This window comes from Anabrus simplex, chromosome 1 (assembly GCF_040414725.1).
Source record: "Anabrus simplex isolate iqAnaSimp1 chromosome 1, ASM4041472v1, whole genome shotgun sequence".
Taxonomy (NCBI): domain Eukaryota; kingdom Metazoa; phylum Arthropoda; class Insecta; order Orthoptera; family Tettigoniidae; genus Anabrus; species Anabrus simplex.
Genome location: NC_090265.1, coordinates 979,535,683 through 979,558,417, shown reverse-complemented (window position 1 = coordinate 979,558,417; position 22,735 = coordinate 979,535,683). Strand labels below are relative to the sequence as shown.

At 38.7% G+C, this 22,735-nt stretch overlaps 1 protein-coding gene across 4 annotated transcripts in view; it reads left to right on the top strand.

Moving 5' to 3' along the window:
- The window catches only part of bbc (choline/ethanolaminephosphotransferase 1 bbc), a 263,240-nt gene that overhangs the window by 77,118 nt on the left and 163,387 nt on the right, over positions 1-22,735 (top strand). Inside the window, exons 5-6 of one of the 4 annotated variants that reach the window (XM_067136824.2) lie at positions 19,148-19,279; positions 22,356-22,487. The exons of 1 other annotated variant lie outside the window; for it this stretch is intronic. In XM_067136824.2, the coding sequence (XP_066992925.2) occupies positions 19,148-19,279; positions 22,356-22,487 (264 nt within the window). The remainder of the gene's footprint in view (positions 1-19,147; positions 19,280-22,355; positions 22,488-22,735) is intronic. 2 more of the 4 variants (XM_067136822.2, XM_067136821.2) reach the window with 2 other exon arrangements.

The following is a 22,735-nucleotide window of genomic DNA, read 5'->3' as shown; positions in this document are numbered from 1 at the left end:
TCATTTGGCTATTCATTCATTTTATTCAGTTGTTTACAGTTACCAATAAAATATTTTATAATTTTTATTACTTGTAATGTTCAAACCCCCTGTGGGATGGGATGGGATGGGATGGGATGGGATGGGATGGGATGGGATGATATAAAAAGTGGCTTAGAGATAGCTGCCACAGAAGTCCTCGGTAGAGCAAAATTAGAACAAAAAAACAAAACATGGATGACCTTGGAAATTCTAGAGCTCATTGAAGAAAGGAACAGATTAAGGAAAACACAGTTTGAACAATACAAAGAATTAAAAAACTTGGTAACAGTGAAATGCCGACTAGTCAAAGACAGCTGGATGAAAGAAGTGAAGAAATCAAAAATGATTTGAAGAAAGGGTATTCTTATAAAGCTTACTTTCAGACAAAATCTCTGGGCTACAAGAAAAGAACTAAAAGCAATATGGTTAAAAAAAGATGGAAAACTGCTCTTTCAAATCGAAAATGTAAGTGACCGATGGAAAGAATACTTGGAAGACTTATGTGATGGAGAAGATATTGTCAATATTGAAGAATATTTGGAGGATGTGGAATCAGTTCAAGAAGTCAACAGAGGACCACCCATTACTAAAACAGAGTTGAATGCAGAACTCTCTAAACTAAAAGAGAACAAAGCCACTAGTGTGGATGCCATTCCAGCAGAACTCTTGAAAAACTGGGATGATACTCTGAAAAATGGTCTGTTTTAAGTGATTACTGAATGCTACGAACAAGGAACCTAACCAACCAATTTTATTAAAAGTAGAACAGTTACACTCCCCAAAAAAGGAAATGCATGCAATCTTCGAATTATAGAACATTAGCGGTCCATTCTCAAGATTTTACTTATCATTAAAGACAGAATTAGAAGGAAAATAGAACAGCAATTGGATAATGATCAATGTGGCTTTAGAACACAGAAAGAAACTAGGGAGGCTACATTAGCATTACGTCAAATTTTGGAAAGAAGAATAGAAGTCAGCAGAGAAACTTATGTAGCATTTATTGATGTGGAAAAAGCCTTCAGTAATGTTGAGTAGAGACTTGCCTGGAATGACAGGCACCTTATTCTGAATCTATATAAAGCTCAAACCATGGAAGTTAATATTAAATGGTACTAAAGGTAAGGTAAGGGTGTATTCTGGCCGAAGGCAGGTCTGAACCTCCGCAGAGGTGTGTCTGAGCCGGAGTTTACGTACGGTAGGATGGCCAGTTCCTTTGCGCTCCTCCATTCCCTTAACCCCCACCAACAGCGCGTGGCAACCCATCCAGACCTTGACCACACCCAATGTTGCTTAACTTCGGAGATCTTGTGGGATCCGGTGTTTCAACACGGCTACGGCCGTTGGCAATAGTACTAGAAGAGAGGCAAAAATTAGAAGAGGTGTTCCACAAGGCTGCCCACTGTCACCATATCTCTTTAACCTGTTCATAGAAAATGCAGTTACAGAAATGAAAGAGCATACTGAAGGGGTGAATTTTAATGCTATTCAGGTGTACTGTATCCGTTTTGCAGATTATATTGCTATCTTTGAAAAGGATATGAGTAAGATGCTAAGAACATTCAACAAATCCTTAGAAAAATTTGAACAAAATAAATATAAAGAAAACAAAATTCATGATAGTAGACAAAAATAATCTTATGGGTAGAAAACTCTTAAAATCAAATAACACACCAATAGAACAAGTCACAGAATTCTCCTGTTTGGGTAGTGTAATTACCTCTGATAACAGATCCCTTTCAGAAATCAAGAAAGGAATAGAGGTAGCAAAACAAGCCTTCTAAAATAGGAAAAACTTATTGCTAAACAGCCATCACAGTTTAGAGACCAGAAAATCATTTCTCGAGGCCTTTGCTTGGAGTGTTCTGCTGTATGGATGCAAAACCTGGACATTAGGGAAACAGGAAGAACTAAAACTTGAGGCTGCAGAGCTATGGTTTTGGAGAAGAATTACAAAAACAAGTTGGATGGATAAAAAAAAACAAATGACCTTGTTTTAAAGAACGTAAAGGAGGATTGATATTTATTAAATACGATAAAGAAGAGGGAAACGAAGTTCCTTGGACATGTACCGAGACATGACTCTCTTCTCCAAACCGTCATTGAAGGTAAAGCACTGGGAAAGAGACCCAGGGGATTTTAAAGATAAAAATTTCATGATGTTCCGTATTGAACAGTATCACAATTAAATTGAAATAACAAATAATGTAGTTCAACCTATTCAATACAAGTAAATAAGAAATCTGGGTCATCAGCCGAATAAGAATGCAAAAACAATGCACAGGTAAATAAGAAATTAAAGGACGATTCTTTCACCAAAACAGTTGAAGAAGCAATATAAGATAATAGGGATTAGTACTGCGTGATTTTAAATCGTAAAATTTAGAAGAAGTAGAAGGTCAGTCACTAACATGAAGTAAGGCGCAATCTTCTGAATAGTAGCACAACACACGCAAAGTTCGGCACTGTGTCTCAAACTGTTTACGAGAAGAGGTGAACAGTTAAGTGAGCCAGCCTGCATATACTATCAGGCGCAAAGTCACAACACAATTTAATGAATATGAAGTCCAAAAATTGTGTAGAAGTCGAAGACGAGTCGCTTGATTGAAGCAAAATATATATACATACACACATTTTTCCAACCGAAACAATTACAGGCTGGATCATTAAGCTATTCACCAAGTTCCATCGGTATTTGAAAGCACAGTGCCGGACATTGAGTATGTTGCGCTGATCTTCAGGAGCTAGCAGGCTGGCTCACTTAATTTTTCACCTCTTCTCGTAAACATTTTGAGACACAGTGCTGAATTTTGCGTGTGTTGTGCTACTATTCACAAGATTGCGCCTTACTTCATGTAAGTGACTGACCTTCTACTTCTTCTAAATTTTACGATTTAAAATTGCGCAGTGCTAATCCCCATTATCTTATATTGCTTCTTCAACTGTTTTGGTGAAAGACTCATCCTTTAATTTCTTATTTACCTATGCATTGTTTTTGCATTTTTATTCGGCTGATGATGACCCAGATTGGGGTTGAAACCCGTACCGCTTCCGTTTATAATTAAATAAGAATGTAACACTACATTTCTTATTTACTTGGATTGAATAGGTTTAACTACGTTATTTGTTATTTCAATTTAATTGAGACCCAGGGGATGATGAAGGATGTCATACATCAGGAACTCAGTTGGTGAACTGGCATGTGGTTCATATAACAACTAGAAGAGGCTAGCAGAAGATTGTCAGATGTGGCTACAGCAACAAGGCATTGCCTTTGGTAGATGTTGATGAGGATGGTAATGTTCAAGAAGAACTCTTCAACTCTTTCTCAGTACATTCACTTGTATAGTAGTTTCTGTTAAGACCCATTTTGGTGTTTTTACGTTCTAAATGGTGTGCCATTAAAAATAAATAAGATATGGATCATCATGGTGGGGTACTGCAGAAGCCCGCCAGGTGGCCACGATCGGTAGTGCATCAAGTCTATACGATCTGACACTATGGTTAGCCGGTTCGAGTCCTGTTGGTGGAAAAAATGTTCACCATCAAAATGTAGGAGAGGGGATGGTATTGGAGACATTAAGGCTTGAGCAGACCTCTTTGTGCTATTCAGCATTAGTAGGCTATGTGCCAGCATCAGGTTTCACCCTATCCCTTTCTACTACCATATCACATAATTTATTTCATATCATGAACTCCTCTAATGCAGCTGTAATCAAGAAGGGCATGCGGTCGTAAATCTCGCTACCAAGTTCTATCTTACTTCATACCCAACCCCGCAGAGAAAGAGGACAATTCTTGTACATACATACATACATACATTCATACATAAATACGTACATGGGTGGATTACTGTAGTCACGTCCTGGTTCGTGAACCATGGAAAACAGCTGAGTGGCCTAGTATGTCAATAAGTCCCGAGTTGGGATACCAGTTGCTATGGAATAGATAGAAGTGGCCAGGCTTCTTGGACATATTCTGAGTTGTTCTGCTTCCTGCCGCTCATTTCTGTCTATGCAGTGCTTAAACAAGCAAACTTTGACATCCAAAAACAGGAGCTAAATATATGCCTGGGCATTTCATTTTGACATAGCTAAATGAAGCATTCCTACTGAAGTTGTACCAAATCTCAATCAGATTGGAGACTTACAGTTGGAAGGGTTTCTTTATAAGTATCTGTATGCCTCGGATAGGGAAAATGAAATCTTTCTGCAGACAAATAAGGGTAGAAAATTCCAGGACGAGGAAATTGCACAAAAGCGCATGGACATGAGTAGTGAAATAAGACAGTAAGCAGGTACAGGTAATAGAGAGAGAATGGGTGGCATACAGGGATGTTGTAGTAGAAACGACAAAGGAATGCTTGGGAAAAACTGTTTAAAGATGGGGGGAAAAACAAATAACTTGGTGGAATGGTGAAGTGAGGGCAGTTTGTAAATGTAAAGGGAAGGCATATCAGAAAAGGCTCCAAACAAGTGCTGATGCAGACAGAGAATTGTACTCAGATGAAAGAAACAGATCGAAACAACTAATTATTGAATTCAAGAAGAAGTTGTGTGAAGTTCGGTAATAATCTGGAAAGGCTAGGTCAAGCGGCAGGGTAACCTTTCTGAACAGTTGTAAAGAATTTTAGAAAGGGAGGGAAGAAGGATTAGTATTTTGGGTAAATCAGGTGAACTCATAATAGATTCAAGGGAGTTACTGGACAAGTGGAAGGAATAATTTGAAAATCTTCTGAATGTAAAAGGAAATCTAGCTGGTGACTTCATGAACAAGCAAGCTCGTGGGGATGAGGACAGTGATGTTGGTGAAATTATGCCTGAGAAATTGGAAAAGATGGTAAATAAAGTTTCATAAAGTAGCAGGAATAGATTAAATTAGATCTGAAATTGTGAAATAATAATAAGAGTAATAACTAATAAGATTACCAAGGAATGTTTGTAGGCTATCTTCTTATTCGACAAAAGCAGTAATTGCCTGTATCTATAAGCTAGGGGACAGGAAGGATTGCAACAACTATCAAGGTATTTCATTGATCAGTGTATCAGGCAAAGTGTTCACTGGTATTTTGGAAGGGAGGGTGCGATCAGTATTTCAGAGTAAGTTGGGATGAAAACCAGTGTGGTTTCAGACCACAAAGGGGCTGTCAGGATGAGATTTTCAGTATGCACCAGGTAATTGAAAAATGCTTCAAGATGAATAGGCAGTTATGTTTGTTTCATAGATCTAGAGAAGGGATACGACAAAGTACCGAAAGAAAAGATGTTAGCTGTACTGGGGAACTATGGGATTAAGGGTAGATTATTAAAAGCAATCAAAGGCATTTATGTTGATAATTTGACTGCAGTGAGAATTGATGGTAGAATGAGTTCTTGGTTCAAGGTAGTTCCAGGAATATTTATTATTTACTTGAGTCAGAAATAATAATGTACAATGCTATAAAGAAATGTTACGATTATAAATTGAAAAAAATAAATGTCTCAGATTAGATGATATTTGCCCAGAAAGGGGCCACTTTCATAGCACTATCACATCCTACCATTAACTCTTGCATTATGGAAGTGTATGGGCACAGTTCACATGTACGCAAGTGTAACATTGTCTTTTCCTCCCCACACTCGTAGAGATCTAAATCCTGTAAGTATCCCCATTTAAGTAAATTTACTCTACATCTCCCCACACCACTCCGAAGTCTGTTGAGTGACGGTCAGATTTCCCTGTTGGTGTCTTGACCTGTAGGAAGACTTTCTTTGGCCTTCATCCACTCTGGTGGTATAGTGGATTGCCATAGCTGTGTTCTGGCTACCTCAGGTTTTGCAGTGAGCATTGTTGTTGGCTACACAAAGCTTTTCCTTGATTTGAGCCATCTCCTTGGAGGTTGGTGACTGAAGAGAGGGTGAGCTTGATCCTCTACTAACTTTGTTCATCCAGTTTGTGCTGTGACTTCACGACGTGCCCCAGGAGGTGTTATGCCTGCCAGGGAATATAGTTTATAGACAGATGTAGGTTTCAGGCAGCCAGAAATTATTCTGCACGACTCATTGAGAACAATATCCACTTGTTTTGCATGAGATGAATGATACCAATGATACCATACAGGGCTAGCACACTCAGCAGCGGAATAACAGAGCTAATGCGGTTGTACGTAGTGTCTAAGCATGTGCGCTCCTGTTTGCCCCTATCCGTTTATAAAGTATGCTCTTTCTAGTGCATACAATGTGCCTTATAAGATAGGGTGCGATCCAAAGTTCTTCCTAGGTATTTCGGGGTAAAACAATGTTCCAGGTGATGTCCTTCCCAGCTAATGTTCAGCTTCCTTGCTGCTTCCCTGTTTCTGAGGTGAAAAGCACAAACCTGCATCTTGGTTGGACTACGTTTGAGTTGATTTCTCTTGTAAGTCGAAAGGTCTTCCAGTGCATCGGAGAACAAATACTCCACCTCTTCCAACTTTTCACTTCGTGCTGTCTGGCAGAGTTCATCATCATAGATAAACTTCTTGGATACGGAGATGTAGGCAGATCATTGGTGTACACACATGTACAATGCTATAAAGAAATGTTACGATTATAGATTGAAAAAAATAAATGTCTCAGAGGGTGGTTTAAAATGATCAAGAATAGTATAATTAGAAGAAACCTGGATTCGAACACAGTTAACGAGGAACAAAGGTGGTTGGATAGAGAAAGATGGAAAGGTGCCATAAACATCCCAACTCAGCGGGAGCTGGATGAGGGAAATGGATGATAATGGTGATGATGATATTTAATTTGTGTTATACAGGTACAAACAGGTGGGAACAATGACAAGAAGGTACTTGGATTAGGGGATAAAAGCTAAGTTAGGAATGAACTTGATTGATGAAGCTGTTCGCATAAATCGGTTTCGGTGGTGGAGTCGTGAGGCGAATGGAGGAGGATAGGTTACCTAGGATACAGTAATTATGGACTCCATCATGGAGGATAAGAGAAGTAGGGGGAGACCAAGACGATGGTTTGACTGAGTTTCTAATGATTTTAAGATAGGAGGTATGGAACTAAACAAGGCCACAGATCTAGTTACAAGTAGAGGATAGTGGAGGCATTTAGTAAATTCACGGATGCTTGCAGACTGAATGCTGACATGCATAAGTCTATAATGAAGCATTTATGTACGTATACAAATAACGTTATGATATAGATATGTTGAAAAATTATAACCACCTTTATAATAAATGAATTCATATGTATGAACAGATTTAATTGTTATCCCTGCCAATAACACAAGTTCAAAAACATTTCCAAAAATACTAAAGCATTGAACACAGAATTTTAACAAAGTGTTTCACACTAGTTCATAACACATTCCCATAACATTTATAGAAAAAAAAATTACCCGCAAGAAAAGTGTTGTGATATGGAATCTGATAATGTTCTTTCAGGAACAAAATTGGTCTTTTCTAGGTATTTTCTAATCTTGTATTTGTTTCAGGAGCTTGAAAAACTATGTTACATGTTTCCTAAGTTGAAACTGAAAAGAAAATGGCTTCCAATTTTATTAGTTTTATTCATCAGTCATCGCTCACAGCAATCATGTCTTCACCTATAAGGGCATTCGCATTATTCATGATAAACCACTCTTCTTCATATTCACAGGTCGTTAAATCATATTCCAACAAAAATAGTCTATATGATAGAATGTGTCTACCAGTCTTATGGTACTTATCCAGTATTTATGATGGCTGCAGTAGTTAGCCATGATGCCGTCCAAGTTTCTAGTAATATTTCCATTTGAAGACAACAGACCACTTCTTGACATTAAACCCACTAAAAGTGGTTGTCTTTCAAAAATGCATAAATTGTCCAATTTATCGGAGATTTGTCATCGGATATTATGTGGTGATATTATACATGGACATATTAGCTTATTAGGTTTTGGTTTTGTTAAAGTCTTTTTCTCTGTCCTCCTTCCCTTCCACACAGATGGCTCAATTCCAGTATAAAAACAAAGTATGGTATCAGGTTAATATTAAAAGAATACTGAAAGATGTGCATATGAAGCATTTCTTGTAACAGTGTGGTCTTGTGCTATTTTTCCATCATTGTGTTTGTTGTTTACTTGAAGGGATATTATTATTATTATTATTATTATTATTATTATTATTATTATTATTATTATTATTATTATTTTGAGAGAGATCAGTTTATAAAAAATATTTTAAATACATTTTCTTCATTCCTTTCCTGCTCCAGAAACATTACAATTTTAAATGTAACCCTTAATATTCAAATGATCCAGGGAAATTGTGTAACAAAATGTGATGTAACAATGAGTTTTCTTGTTTTGAAGTTTTTATTAAGTGTTCCTATTTTCTTTTCCTTGTTTATCATATTTGCTCTTAACCCTATAGTTTTGAGTTCCTGTTAATTTCTGAATCCTGTTGTGGTAAGTTGCTTCGTTAAGTTCTTGCATTCATAAGCTAACTTTTACAATTGTCAGGTTATGCTTGGCAGTACATTGATTAGTCTATATTATCAGCAGTGTTGGTCAGTTCTTTGCATACATTTTTTATGCACTGTTCATTTATGGTATCATGAAACATGACAAGGAAATTTACATGGGAAAATTCTGATGTTTATGTTAAAAATGGTATCTTTTTCTTAGTAAACATTTACCAAATTGTTACATTTAATTGTGAGTGATATTAAGCAGAAATGAGACAAATAATATGACGGCATGTTGTATCTTGCAAGATGATAACCAGGAAGTGTATTTTTCCACACACTCTCCATTTGCCTGATCCTTGGTACTGTTTTGAGTTACGCCAACTTGGAATGTCCTCCTTGGGAGAATTAAGCCATCATTTCTTTGGCCACCCTCGTGCTCTCTTCACAGCTGTAGAACTTTTGCAGTGCAGTACAGATAATTCTGTGTGATTTTCTTGGGTATTGGAGCTACACCAAATGCTGTACTCAGCATCCTGATTTCTGACATGCCCAGCTAAGTGAGTCCTATTGGCCAGTGAAGCATCTTCATTTTCATAACCGAGCGAGTTGGCCGTGCGGTTAGAGGCGCGCAGCTGTGAAATTGCATTCAGGTGATAGTGGGTTCGAACCCCACTGTCGGCAGCCCTAAAGATGGTTTTCCGTGGTTTCCCATTTTTACATCAGACAAATGCTGGGGCTAGACCTAAATTAAAGCCATGGCCGCTTCCTTCCAACTCCTAGCCCTTTCCTATCCCATCATTGCCATAAGACCTGCCTATGTCAGTTTGATGTAAAGCCAGTTGTAAAAAAATATATATTTCCATAACATTTAGGAATTTTCATGTTCCTTTGTAACAGGCAACACGCCATGCTGTACAATGCTGCTGGATGTACAATTATTCTGTCAATCTTTGATTTTATGTATAGTGGCATCTTCCAGTCGAAAAGAACTCCTGTAACAGGTGTCCCTTCATCCAGGCAGCACTGACACCATTTCATGTATTTGAAAATTTGATACAATCCAAACAGATGATCAAGCCGAAAAACTTAAAATCATTGGTTTGAGGGAGATCAACATCATTATGCTGTACCTTATTTAACCCTCCACTGCATGAATTATTTTTCGTTTTCGTTTGGTGAAGAAAATTTCAAGCTTTAATGTTCAACATACATTCAGTGTTTTAGAAATACCAGCAATTCTTAACTGGGGCTACTAGCTTAACACTCGTATGTGATGTGGATTGTCATACTGGGATGGATATATATACACACACGCATGCATGTATTTTACGTTAAGCTTTTAACATTCAAAGACCGAACATTACTGCCTACTGGCCATGGGTACGTACTGCAAGGCGCAAGTACACTTGCACGACTGTAGGTCTGTAATGTCTTTGAGGTTGAGCCAGAGGTACTTCTGAAGCCTGTGGTAATGTGATGGGGAAGGCCCACGTAAAATAAACGGTGGTTGGTACGCGTGGATGTTGACAGGGTGGAAGGAATACCTTTGGTTGTAGGGCTGTTTTGTCTTATGTAAAAAACAAAAAACAAAGCATCACTGGTATATGTGTTAAATTGACTGTACAGTTGGTGTGCCATAACACTACCTCTGTCTACAATATTTATCCATTTATACAGGTGAAAATTTATATGTTGCCTAATGGCAACAGTATGCAGTAGAGGGTTAAGGCCACAGTCATTCCTCCCCACTCCTATTTCTTTCCTATCCCATCATCTCCATAAGACCTGTCTATGTCGGTGTGATGTGCGGTTAGAGGCGCGCAGCTGTGAGATTGCATTTGGGAGATAGTGGGTTCAAACCCCACTATCGGCAGCCCTGAAGGTGGTTACCCGTGGTTTCCCATTTTCACACCAGACAAATGCTGGGGGTAGACCTAAATTAAAGCCACGGCTGCTTCCTTCCAACTCCTAGCCCTTTCCTATTCCATCATTGCCATAAGACCTGTCTGTGTCGGTTTGATGTAAAGCCAGTTGTAAAGAAAAACATCCACATTTCCATAACATTTAGGAATTTTCATGTTCATTTTGCACTTGACCACGTGAATTCTGTCATAACCATCTCTGCTTGTCCAACATGCCCATTTAAATCGCACAAGATATGTTTTGTACAGCGTCAGCTTACAAGCTTGGGGAAATGAGTCATTCCAAAATAATTGATGAATGGAGTGGTAGAATTTTGATGCAGCTTGTATTGTATTGCCTATTTCTTAGTTTATGGTATTGACAGAAGAAACGAAGCTCCCTAAGTATTTGAAGTTATTGATAATGTCTATTTCTTCATTTCTCACTCACAGGTGGAGTGCTTCAGGATTTCGACTCATCACTAAACCAACGGTTTTAGTTCGGCTGATGATCATTCCCATTCTTTCAAATTCTTCTTGCCAAAGATGTAATTTAGCTTGAACTTCTGCTTCTGTCTCACCCCATAGCATAACATCATCAGCAAATATTTGTTGTCTGATTCTTCATTTTCACTGCTTTTATAACCTCATCCATTATAGTAATGAAGAGAAGTGGTGATAGACAACTTCCTTGTTGTACTCTGCTCTTGGTTCAAAACAGTTTGACCTGCCTCCTTGAATTTGCACACAACTCTTTGCTTCTCGATATAGTTGTTTTACTCACGCTATAATCTCATCTGGCACTTCTTTACATCTCATATATTCCCATATGTGCTTATGTGGTACATGATCATATGCCAATTCATTATCCAATACAACTATAACCGTTCTATTCTTGTCCCATAATTTTTCAAAGAGAATTCTTGTCGAAAAATGAAGTCTAGTGGTGATCTGTTGGCTCTAAATCAGTGTTGTTCTTCCTCAAGTTTAGGTTCAACATATTTTCTGATTTTTCTCTCCAGGATGGTCTCATATATTTTTAACCCACGAGATAGAAGGGTTACGCCTCTATAGTTGTTATACTTCTTTCAGTCACCTTTCTTAAATAGTGAAATAATCACTCCTTGCCTCAAGTCACTGGGGATTTCATTTTCTTGAAAATGAAAATCCACAGCCTGTTTCCAATCATTTGACTGGGTCAGGAATTGAATTAATGAAGCTCCTAACTAGTAGCGAAGATAGGAATTGTGCCGGTTGCCGAAGCCTGTCGCAGTCCTCTGGGGCAATAATTAATGACTGAGAGATGGAATGAAATATGACAGGGAAAACCAGAATACCCAGAGAAAAACCTGTCCTGCCTCTGTTTTGTCCAGCACAAATCTCACATGGAGTGACCAGGATTTGAACCATGGAACCCAGCGGTGAGAGGCCGGTGCGCTGCCACCTGAGCCACAGAGGCTGTAGACTTCATTTTCTTCCCAACTTTTATTTAGTACTCTGTACAATCATTGTATTCCAGGTTCTCAGAGTGCTTTGATCATGTCCACATTGAACTCCTCCAATCCTGTGCAGACTTGTTTTTCATTTTACACATTGCTGTCTCCACTTCCATCAGGTCAGACTTTCTACATGATAATTTATAGGGTTTAGAGGGTCATCTTGTGTGTTATCGGTTGTATTGCAGTTCAGTAAGCGATTGAAATATCTACTGAACTCCTGTAATATTAAATTTTCATTTCTAGTTACTTCTCCATTTGGAAACTCTACTGTGTTGATAGTACTATTATTTCTTTTGTGTTTAACAATGCTATTCAGGAGCTTCTTGTGTTTGTCTTGCCCTCTTCCATTGGCAAGTTCTCCTTTACATTTCCATTTCTCAATGTCAACTATTCTTTTGACCTGTAATCTTTTTTTCTCTGTTTAATGATAGTTTATCCTCGATTTCACTAGGATTTCCTCACACTCTGGTACGGTACAAAGCTCTTCTTGCGCCATTTCTAGCTTTGACAACAGCTTTTACATCCTCATTCCACCGTGCTGTTTCTTTGGATTTTCTTATTTGGCTCTGCCTTCCACGTACACTCTCAGCTGTCTTCTTCAATACTCTCCTCAGGTTATCTCATTCCTCATTTGCAGATCTCAGATCATCTTCTGGTAACATCTTCCAAACATCAGTCAGTCAGATAAATGGATGACTTATTTCAGAACTTGAAGCTCACCACTGTGGCCACACCATTTTGATTTGGTGTAATTCCAAGATAGAACAACTTGTATCCTTCTCTAGTTTCTTTAGCTTTGAAGCCAGTTTGCTTGATTTCTTGGATGCAGGCAGTGTCATTGTGTACCATGCGAATTGGCAGTACAGTTAGGGGCACGCGACTGCTGGGGTTGTGCTTTAATTAAGGTCACAGTTGCTTCCTTCCCACTTACAACCATTCCAATTGTCTATATCTGTGTCGGTGCGATGTACAGAAAATTTTTGTAAAATTTAAGTACAAGAATGTCGTAAGGAAATCCTTCCACAAATATTTACGCCTTTGACTGTCGTGTCTTGATGGGTTTCAGCTTATTAATAATAATAATAATAATAATAATAATAATAGTAGTAGTAGTAATAGTAGTAGTAGTAATTTTTTTGTGAGGGATTGTGGAAAATCTTACATGAGACGTTCGTGAAGGGTTCATACTCCACGAGTGTGTGGGATTCTTACCCACTAAAAACCACACACCTATTTTCCCACGATGTTTGTTTCTGCCCCGGAATCGCTCTCGCATTACTTCAGGGTAGTATCGTGCTTTTAGTCATTCAGACTTCTTGTTCCTTCATTCATCTTTCACTGATATTATTATTATATATATATATATATATATATATATATTGCGAATGAGCCCATTAGGACTACGCAAAGTACTTAGAGACAGGCATTTGCCTTTCTTTGTGCCCACACTTCCTTCATTCGTTTGCTGTGTGCTTCTTTTCTCTCTTGAGACCATGTTGTTCCGGTCTTCTTCTTTGGTTTTTCCTCTTGGTCAACTTGCCACTTGTGAACTTTGGTTCTGAAGATAACCCGGCTTTGGATGTCTTCAGGTGTAATTCCTGCCAGTTTGAGATCTGTTTTAATTTCGCCAATCCATTTTATTGTGTCCGTTTTAGCTTTACTTCGGTTTTCATAAAATTCAACTATTTGCTTGGTAAGTCTATCTGGGTTCATCCTTTTTATATGTCCAAAGAATCTTAATCTGCGTTTTCTGATGTCGCTGTGAATGTTAGAAAATTGTTTGATTTCCTGTTTCCCTCTAAGGCGGTACTGTTCATCTACGAGTTTTGGGCCTAAAATTTTTCTAATGATCTTGCGTTCCTTTTTCTGAATATTTCCTAGATCAGTTTTCCTGTTCAAAATAAGTGTCTCTGATCCATAGAGGCATTCTGGTTTTATAACTGTATTATAGTGTCTTAGTTTAGCATGCTTGGAGAGACACTTTTTGTTATAGATATTTTGGGTGAGTCTATACGCAGTTTCCATTTTTTGGCATCTAACTTCATTGGCTTTTGTTTCCATTGCATTCTCCTGAATTATTTCACCGAGATATTTGAATTGCTGGACTCGTTTTATTTTGCCATATTTTGTCTCCATGAATTTAGGGGCTTCTTTGCTGCAGGTCATGTATTCAGTTTTTTCAAACGATATTTGGAGGCCGACTTTTTCCGCTGTTTCTTTCAGGAGTTCGATCTGGTTTATGGCTGTTGAAACGTTACGAGTTAAGATTGCCAGATCGTCCGCAAATGCCAGGCAGTCTACTGCTAATTTGCCCCTACCAAGAGTGATTGGTTGGTCAATCTTGAGGGCAGACTTCTGTTTGCGCCATTCCTGTATTACCTTTTCAAGGACGCAGTTGAAGAGTAGTGGAGAGACCCCATCTCCCTGTCTTACTCCTGTTTTGATCGGAAAAGGGTCTGAGATTTCCCCCATGAATTTAACCTTAGATTTTGTGTCTGTCAATGTCTCTTTTACAATTGCGAGTGTTTTCCGGTCTAGACCCTGTTCTTTTAATATCTGAAACAGTGATTGACGATCAACTGAATCATAGGCCTTTTTGAAATCAACAAAAGTACAAACTACATTTTTGCTACAAATTCTCTGATGCCTTACGATTAACTTTAGGTTCAAAATTTGCTCTGGACATGATCGGCCTGGTCTGAAACCTGCTTGATATTCTCCAATTTTTGGTTCTAGTTGCTGTTGGGCTCTATCGAGAAGGCACTGAGATAAAATTTTGTAGGCAACAGATACCAATGAGATTCCTCTGTAGTTATTTACATCTGTTCTGTCTCCTTTCTTATGTAAAGGATGAATTAGTGCACTTTTCCAATCTTCTGGAATTTGTTCTGTTTCCCAAATCTCTTGGATAATACCGGTGAATTCTTTTATAGTATTTGGGCCTGCTGATTTGAGAATTTCTGCTATGATCCCATCCTCACCTGCAGCTTTATTCATTTTAAGTCGTTTTATCTGTCTAGTAATTTCTTCTTCATCCGGTGGTACTGAATTTGGGTTTGTGAAGTCAGGTTCCTGCGGTGGAAATCTTTGTGTTGGCTCTGGGCAGTTAAGCAGTTCTTCAAAATACCTTGCAAGTTCGGTGCAGTTTTCTTGATTGTTCAGTGCAAATTACCCATTTACTTTCTTAAAGCAAAGGTTTTGTGGCTGATACCCTGTTAGCTTTGTTTTGAAGTTCTTGTAGAAATTTCGTGTGTGGTTTTTTTCGAAGTCCTTTTCAATTTCCAGTAGTTGATCTTTCTCGAATTTCCTTTTGGTCTGTCGGATTAATTTCGCTGCCTCTTTCCTGACTGCCAAAAACATTTTGTGATTCTTATCGGTCTTTTTGCTGTTCCACTTATTGTATGCATTCTGCCGGGATTGGATGGCTTGTTCACAGTCTGCGTTCCACCAAGGGTGTTTTTTTCTTTTCTGCAGAGGAATCAGTGTTTGTGCTGTTTCAATTAGTTTGGTCTTGAGTTGTTGCCAATTGTTGGACTGCTTTTTCTCTAATTCTTCGGTGAGAGATGGCTGGATCCGACTGGTATCAAATTTCGGAATTATTTGCTTCCTTCTTCTGAACCTTTGGGGTATCAACTGTAGTTTGACTCTTGTCAGATAGTGGTCTGAGTCTATGTTTGCACCCTTCCTTACTTGGACATTCATAATTTCTCTGTGGTTTGGGTACGAAATTGCCACGTGGTCAATTTGAAACTCGCCCAAGAGGGAGTTGGGTGATCTCCATGTCATTTGTTTAGAAGGTTTCTTCCTGAAGTGAGTCGACATGACTTTAAGGTTGAATGCCCTGCAGAATTCGACTAATCTCCGTCCATTTTGGTTCGTCCATTTATGTGCTGGGAATTTTCCAACTGTTTTCCTGTATTTCCTTTCCTTGCCTAGCTGAGCGTTGAAATCTCCTAACAGAATTTTGACGTGGTTTTGAGGAATTTTTGATGCTGTTTCTTCTAGTATTTCCCAGGATTTGTCTACCTTCTCGCGATCTGTTTTATTGTCTTCATTGACTGGCATATGTGCATTGATCAGTGTGTATGATTTGTTTGCACACTTTAGGGTGATTGTCATTAGCCTATTGTTTACACATTTCACACCTATTACTGAGTTAAGTATGCTCTTCTTGACTGCAAATGCAACTCCTAAATGGGGTGTGTTTTTGAGAATCCGTTTGTCTGTTTCACTTTTGAGGAGTCTGTAGTTCCCGAAATCCATTGCGTGTTCGTCAGTCAGCCTCGTTTCTTGGAGTGCCAGTATTTCTGTTTTTTGATCATTTAGGGTTTGCTCTAGTTCGTACAACTTCCCTGCCCGCAAGAGAGAATTTATGTTCAGTGTTCCGAAAAATGTTTTGCTGTTTGGGCGAAGTTGGCCAGAGGTCTCCGACTCCCTCTGTTTGCGTGTCCAGCCAGACTCCCCAGAATCCGATAGTCTGGTTGTGCTGCTAATGTCAGCAGTGGATTGGTTACCACCTGGGGTACAAATTTGTTTTCTGCCACGCCTCATGGTACTTGATTATCCAAGTATTGGACCGTAGTCCAGTTTCATAGGACTGGAGTGGATAGTTCCAGAACATACATTTCCAGCCGCACCTCTGGTGAACAGACGCTGACCACTTTGCCGCTTGCTGCAAGTCAGACGCGAAGTGGATTTCAGTCAGTTCTTCCGCCCTCTCCGCCATCGGGATGAATCCTCTTATGCCGTCGAGGCCGTTGACCATTTTCCTTGTTCCCTCAGTTGATCCGCGGGTGCTTATTTGGCTATGCCTTATTCGCACCTGTCCTGCATATCTACAGGAACTTTCCCTATCAGCCATTGGGACGCGCCGTGTCGGGGTTGAGGGCCCCCACCCCAGTGTCTTACATAGAGTTATGCCTAACTCCTACTCACTTCAGAGCTAGACCCCCACGCAAGCTGACCGGGCACGGATTATTATTATTATTATTATTATTATTATTATTATTATTATTATTATTATTATTATTATACATAGAGAAGATCAAGGAATAGACTGACACGATGATTGCTGCCTCAAACCAGTGTACGAATTGATGATATAACATTGATCAGTTCTGCTGATATCCTTCTTGTGTTGTATCATGTTTATTTCATCACTTATTGGTAACTTATGACTGCTGACTGCAATATAGGAAGGCAGGCAAGCAAGTGGATGAAATGTGGATGGTTTGGGAAAGGTTCTGTTGAGAAACTCAAGTTTAACCAATCGTCATTCATGTGCATACTCCACTTGTAAACATTGTTGGACTAAGCTTCTCCATTCATGACAGTGATATTCTCTGTAAATGGAGATAACCATTTTTTGGAGGACAGGTTGAATAATTTTATGAGCTTAACATTAAGGCTATCATTCAATCCCTGTTATGGATGGTGTCAGTGTACTGCCTTGTATTAGCTCTTTTGGCAACTGTTGGTTTTTTGCTCAGTTGTGTTAACTGTGCTTAATTTAATCCAGTGGTAAGAGAGCAATCTGATGACATGGAATATTGAATGATTCACTTTTTGTTGTTTAGGCATTTTCATTGCAAAACCTATTGGAACATGTCTTGATCTACACTGATCAACCAGAACATTATGGCTACCTACCTACTATTGATATAAACCCGTCCAGGTGATAGCAGTGTCACCTGATGAGGAATGACTGTAGTCAGACGCATGCACATTGCATGCAGTATCAGTGAGCGTGCTGCCCATGTGTAGACTGGGGAAGGCGCACGATCTATCTGAGTTTGACCAAGTACAGATTGTGAAGGCCTGGATGCTCGGCACAAGCATTTCGGAAACTGCACGACTTGTTGGGTGTTCGAGGAGTATTGTGACGAGTGTCTTCAACAAGTGGCGAAACCAAGTTGAAACCATGTCCAAACATCAAGGGATTGGGCGGCCACCCTTCATTGCAGATGTCGGATATCATAGGCTGGGCAGACTCGTAAAACAGGACAGGCGGCGAACTGTGGAGGAACTAACGTCATACTTTAATACTGGGCAGAGTACAAGAGAGTCTGAACACACAGCACATTGAACACCCCTAAGGATGAACCTCCGCAGCCGACGACACATGTATATGCCAATGATAACACCACGACACTAGCAATTACGACTGAAATGGGCACGTGACCATCGTCACTGGATGTTGGCACAATGGCAGAGCATTGCATGGTCTGATGGATCCCAATACCTTCTTCATCATGCTGATGGCAGGGTGCAAATCCGTCGTCTTCCAGGGGAACAGCTCCTTGACACCTGTACTGCAGGGCTGAGACTAGCTTGCGGGGGCTCAATTATGCTGTGGAGAGCATTCACGTGGGCATCCATGGGTCCAGTGGAGCTCGTGCAAGGCACCATGACTGCCAAGATGTATTGTACACTGGTTGTAGACTACGTACACCCCTTCATGTCGATCATGTTTCCCAGCGGCAGTGGCATTTTTCAACAAGATGAGCCATGTCACGAGGCCAGGAGTATGATGGAGTGGTTTGAAGAACACAGTGGCAAGTTGCAGTTGATGTGCTGCCCCCCTCCCCCGCCAGATCTTAACCCGATCTAACACATCTGGGATGTGACTAAACGTGCCGTCAGAGCTCATTGCCCCCCTCCCCGGAATTTACAGGAATTAGGTAACTTGTGTGTGTGCAGATGTGGTGCCAACTCCCTCCAGCGACCTACCAAGGCCTCATTGCTTCCATGCCATGACGTGTCACCACTGTTATCTGTGCCAAAGGTGGACATACCAGCTATCAGGTAGGTGGTCATAATGTTCTGGCTGATCAGTGTATATTAAGATTTAAATAAAACTGGACACATATGATAATGTTTTTCATGGATATAGAAAGAGATATTCAACTATACATCTTAAATATACCCATTTCCTTGACATCTCTTTCATGGAGCATTATTATTGACCATACTGTTGTTTTCCACTTATACATGGGCTTGCTTTCATCCCCTTCTTATCTCCTATTTTCTCTGTGAAGTATTTTATTACCCCTGAAGAACTACTAATGTAAATTTATAGTTCTTATGGTAATATAAGATTGAGTAAATTGTCACTTACATTGCTTCAGAAGTAATTGGTAACTTATACTCTATGTCATATGAAGTTTGAAGTATTTCTTTATCTTGAACTGTCATATTTTTAGACTCCTTTATTTGTTTTTGTTGATTTGTTTCAGGTTCTTTCTCTGCTGCTATGTGCAGATATTGTGCATGTTTTGCCTTTGTTATTCTTATTTGATTTCAGATTCCTTATGTTAATTTTGAGTTGAAGTATACCATAGGAATATCCACAATCATTATAGCTACTATAACGGTATACCAGAACTTTCTGGTCATATTTACTGGCGGGGTGGGCAAAAATGGCTCTACTGTGGCAGTAAGTGCAGCATTAAGAGGGATCAGTGCTGGTGCACATTTTTAATTGTATTGCAACTTTTCTTTCTTTATTGTTTGCAGTGTTTTTTATTGTTGGAAGAAATTTTACTGTTACCTATGTTTGCTTGTGCTCTCTACATCTCTTATAGTTCTGTATTTAATAATTGTTTGTAATACTTTATATTTGTGGAATTATAAGATGATGACAGCATATCATTATACTTCTATATATTGATATATTTCATTTGAAGTAGACATTTAGGATTATAAAAGGAAAGAGTAGCCTATATTGTAGTGTACTAGGGATTTCTAGGAAAATTTAATAATAGGTAATTTGTTCATTGAATTGATCTAGATGTGAACATCGTTGAAATTCAGTTCAATTTCCCACCTTCCACCCACCTCTTTCCCTTCCAATTCCTCCTCGTAAACTATACCCAAAGGTAAATTAAGACGGTTTGGTAATATTAAGAGGAGAATGTTGAAGCACGATAGTCGATAGTTTGATTTGTACCAGATCCAAGAGGAGGAGATATAACTGGTTGGGGAAAAGTGCAGAGCCCTCATTCACCGCACTCGCAAAGAACATTCACATAGTCTCCCCCCCCCATCTCTCTCTCTGAGGAACGAGCAGCTGCTTGGCTGTGATATCATTTCTCCAAAAACATAGACTAGGCCATGCCTCTGCAAATATAAGAAGTCAGTTCCATCTGACTACCAGACTGTGCTGACAAAGCCTGCTGTAGACTAGGAGAAACATCAGCACATGACAAAATCAGCTAGGCATAAGTCAGAAGTCTGTATCTTTCCAGAAACATGTCTTCAAATCAGAGGATCAGAGGTTTACTGAGCAAACGGGCTATGTGGTACTGGCCTTGTAGCTGGTAACTTCCATTTGGGAGATTGTGAGTTCAAACACCACTATCAGAAGCCCTGAAGATGGTTTTTCATGGTTTTCCAATTTTACACCATTTTTTTAGTTAACGCCACAGTTGCTTCCTTCCATGTTCTAGCTCTACCGGGCAAGTTGGCCATATGGTTAGGGGTGTGCAGCTGTGAGTTTGCATCCGGGAGATAGTGGGTTCGAACCCCACTCTCAGCAGCCCTGAAGGTGGTTTTCCATGGCTTTCCATTTTCACACCAGGCACATGCTGAGGCTGTAACTTCAGTAAGGCCATGGCCGCTTCCTTCCCACTCCTAGCCCTTTCCTATTCCATCATCGCCATAAGACCTATCTGTGTCGGTGCAACGTAAGGCAGGTTGTAAAAAATAAAAGAATGTTCTAGCTCTTTCCTATCACATCACAGTAAAACCTATCTGAGTTAGTGTGGTATTTAAACACTGGTAAAAGAAGACAGACAGATACATACATACATGCATACATACATACATACATACATACATACATACATACATACATACATACATAGATGAATGATTGAATGAATGAATATACAGAGGATTATTAAATTTGAAAATCTAGGCCAAGTCAGTTTTAATTATACCTTGTTTTCGCAAAGACAGATGTTTCATTTAGTCCTGTAAAATGAAGTACATTTCTCAATTAATGAGAGGGTTGTTACTGGCATAAGTTCACGCATAATATAATGTTTTTGATAGTCTATGAGTGCTAGATACAAAATGAGTAAGTTCTCAGTCAAAATTTGTCACATAATTTGTTCTGAAAAATAACGCAGATTACAAGGTTATTGTGAGAAATAATTTCTCCTTTGCCCTTGTAGGTTTGTATCATTATAGAATTTGCCAAAAATGATGATATGCTTGTGTCGCATTGAATAATTCTAACTCTTGATTGAAATGTGTTGGAGCACTTGCAAATAACGGTTTTAGTAATATTATTTGTTTAAATATTTTTTGTGTACTTTAACAGAGTAAATTAGTATTAAGTGAACACCTTTCAGACTTTGTACTGAACTAAATAACTCTTGAGCTTTAGTGCATATTCTTTGGTGCTTTCCTAAAAGGAAGTGTGTTGTGTTTTATAGTGAAATCCTCCTGTAGTGTTTTTCTATTATTCAATTTTCTAGCTCCAGTATATTTGAAAGTTTATCTAATATCTGTTTATCTTGCACATTTAGATACATACAATTATTGAATGGTTGTGGTAAATACGAAGCGAGGATTTCACTGTTTATAGTTTGATTGATTAACATATCATGTGGAAACCCTCTTACCTGTTTTCTTTCATACACAGCTGTTAATGCTTGTCGCACTGATGGGAGGAGTTTCGGATTCCCTTCGGCTTGTGCTGTTGACTTGTGGATCTTTAAGTTTTTCATATTTTGCTAATGAATTTGCTGACACTTATCACATACCATTAACTCATTAGCATTGGGTTTACTTATAAATTTCATGAATTTTAAATATGTTTATTCAGTTTATTTCTGAATATTCTTATATTCAGTTGTAGAGGTTACTGGATTAGCCAGTTGTTAATGTTGTAATTAATTCTTTTGTTATTTTCTTCTGAGGGGTTTTACGGAATAAGTTACAGTTCCTATAAGGATTCATTGACTGATCACTCTCTGATTTCTTGTTCATGGTTTAAGAACCATACGTATATTAATTACGTTTTGTTAATGAAGAATTGTTATTTCATCATTTATTCAAGGTAGTGATAAATTTCAGCAAATTGTTTTTTTTCTCTTTCTAATAAACATGGATTATGTATTCATTTCATGGTCTTTTATTAACTAACAGACTTCTATGCTTCTTAACCCTCACACATTCACTATAACATTCTTCTTCTTCTATTATGATAGACTACTTGAGGAATTGTTGGACTCCAGTTTTGTAATAGTATGAATTTGAACTTTAAATGTCACAGCTTATAATGTTCCATTTTCAGAATTAAACTTTTATAGGAAGGCTGTTAGTTGCAGATTGTGCATCATATTCGTTTACTGTGCCGTTCATCATTTTCGTCCTTTTTTGTACCAGTTAGAGTTCTTTATGAAAGTTGATATGTTTCAGAACTTCAGAACCTAGAGCATATGGGGATAATGATTGGTACTTTCTCAAATTTTATTTTATGATCTCTTGTTTTTACTTATCAGATTCCATGGACGGAAGGCAGGCTGTGTCACATTGTGTGTCTCGCATTTTTTACTGGATACATGCAGGTGTTCATGGCATTTTGCCTCGCGTTTGAAAAGGGGGGAGTTGGAAAGAACGGGTCTACTGTTGCTGTAAGTTTTGTTAACGGTAAAAAAAAAAAAAAAAAAAAAAAAAAAAAAAGGGTTGCACATGCGTTAAAGTGCAACAGCTTAGCAAAAGGAAATATTGTACAACATTAATGTAATATGCAATATGACAATTGGTCAGACACCCTTTCTCTGTTGCTAATGGGAATGTGCTTTTGTCTTGGCATAAGGTGGAAAAGTGCTTTGTTTCATCTTTTTATGAGTGACTTTCAAACTAACAAGATTGTCTCGCT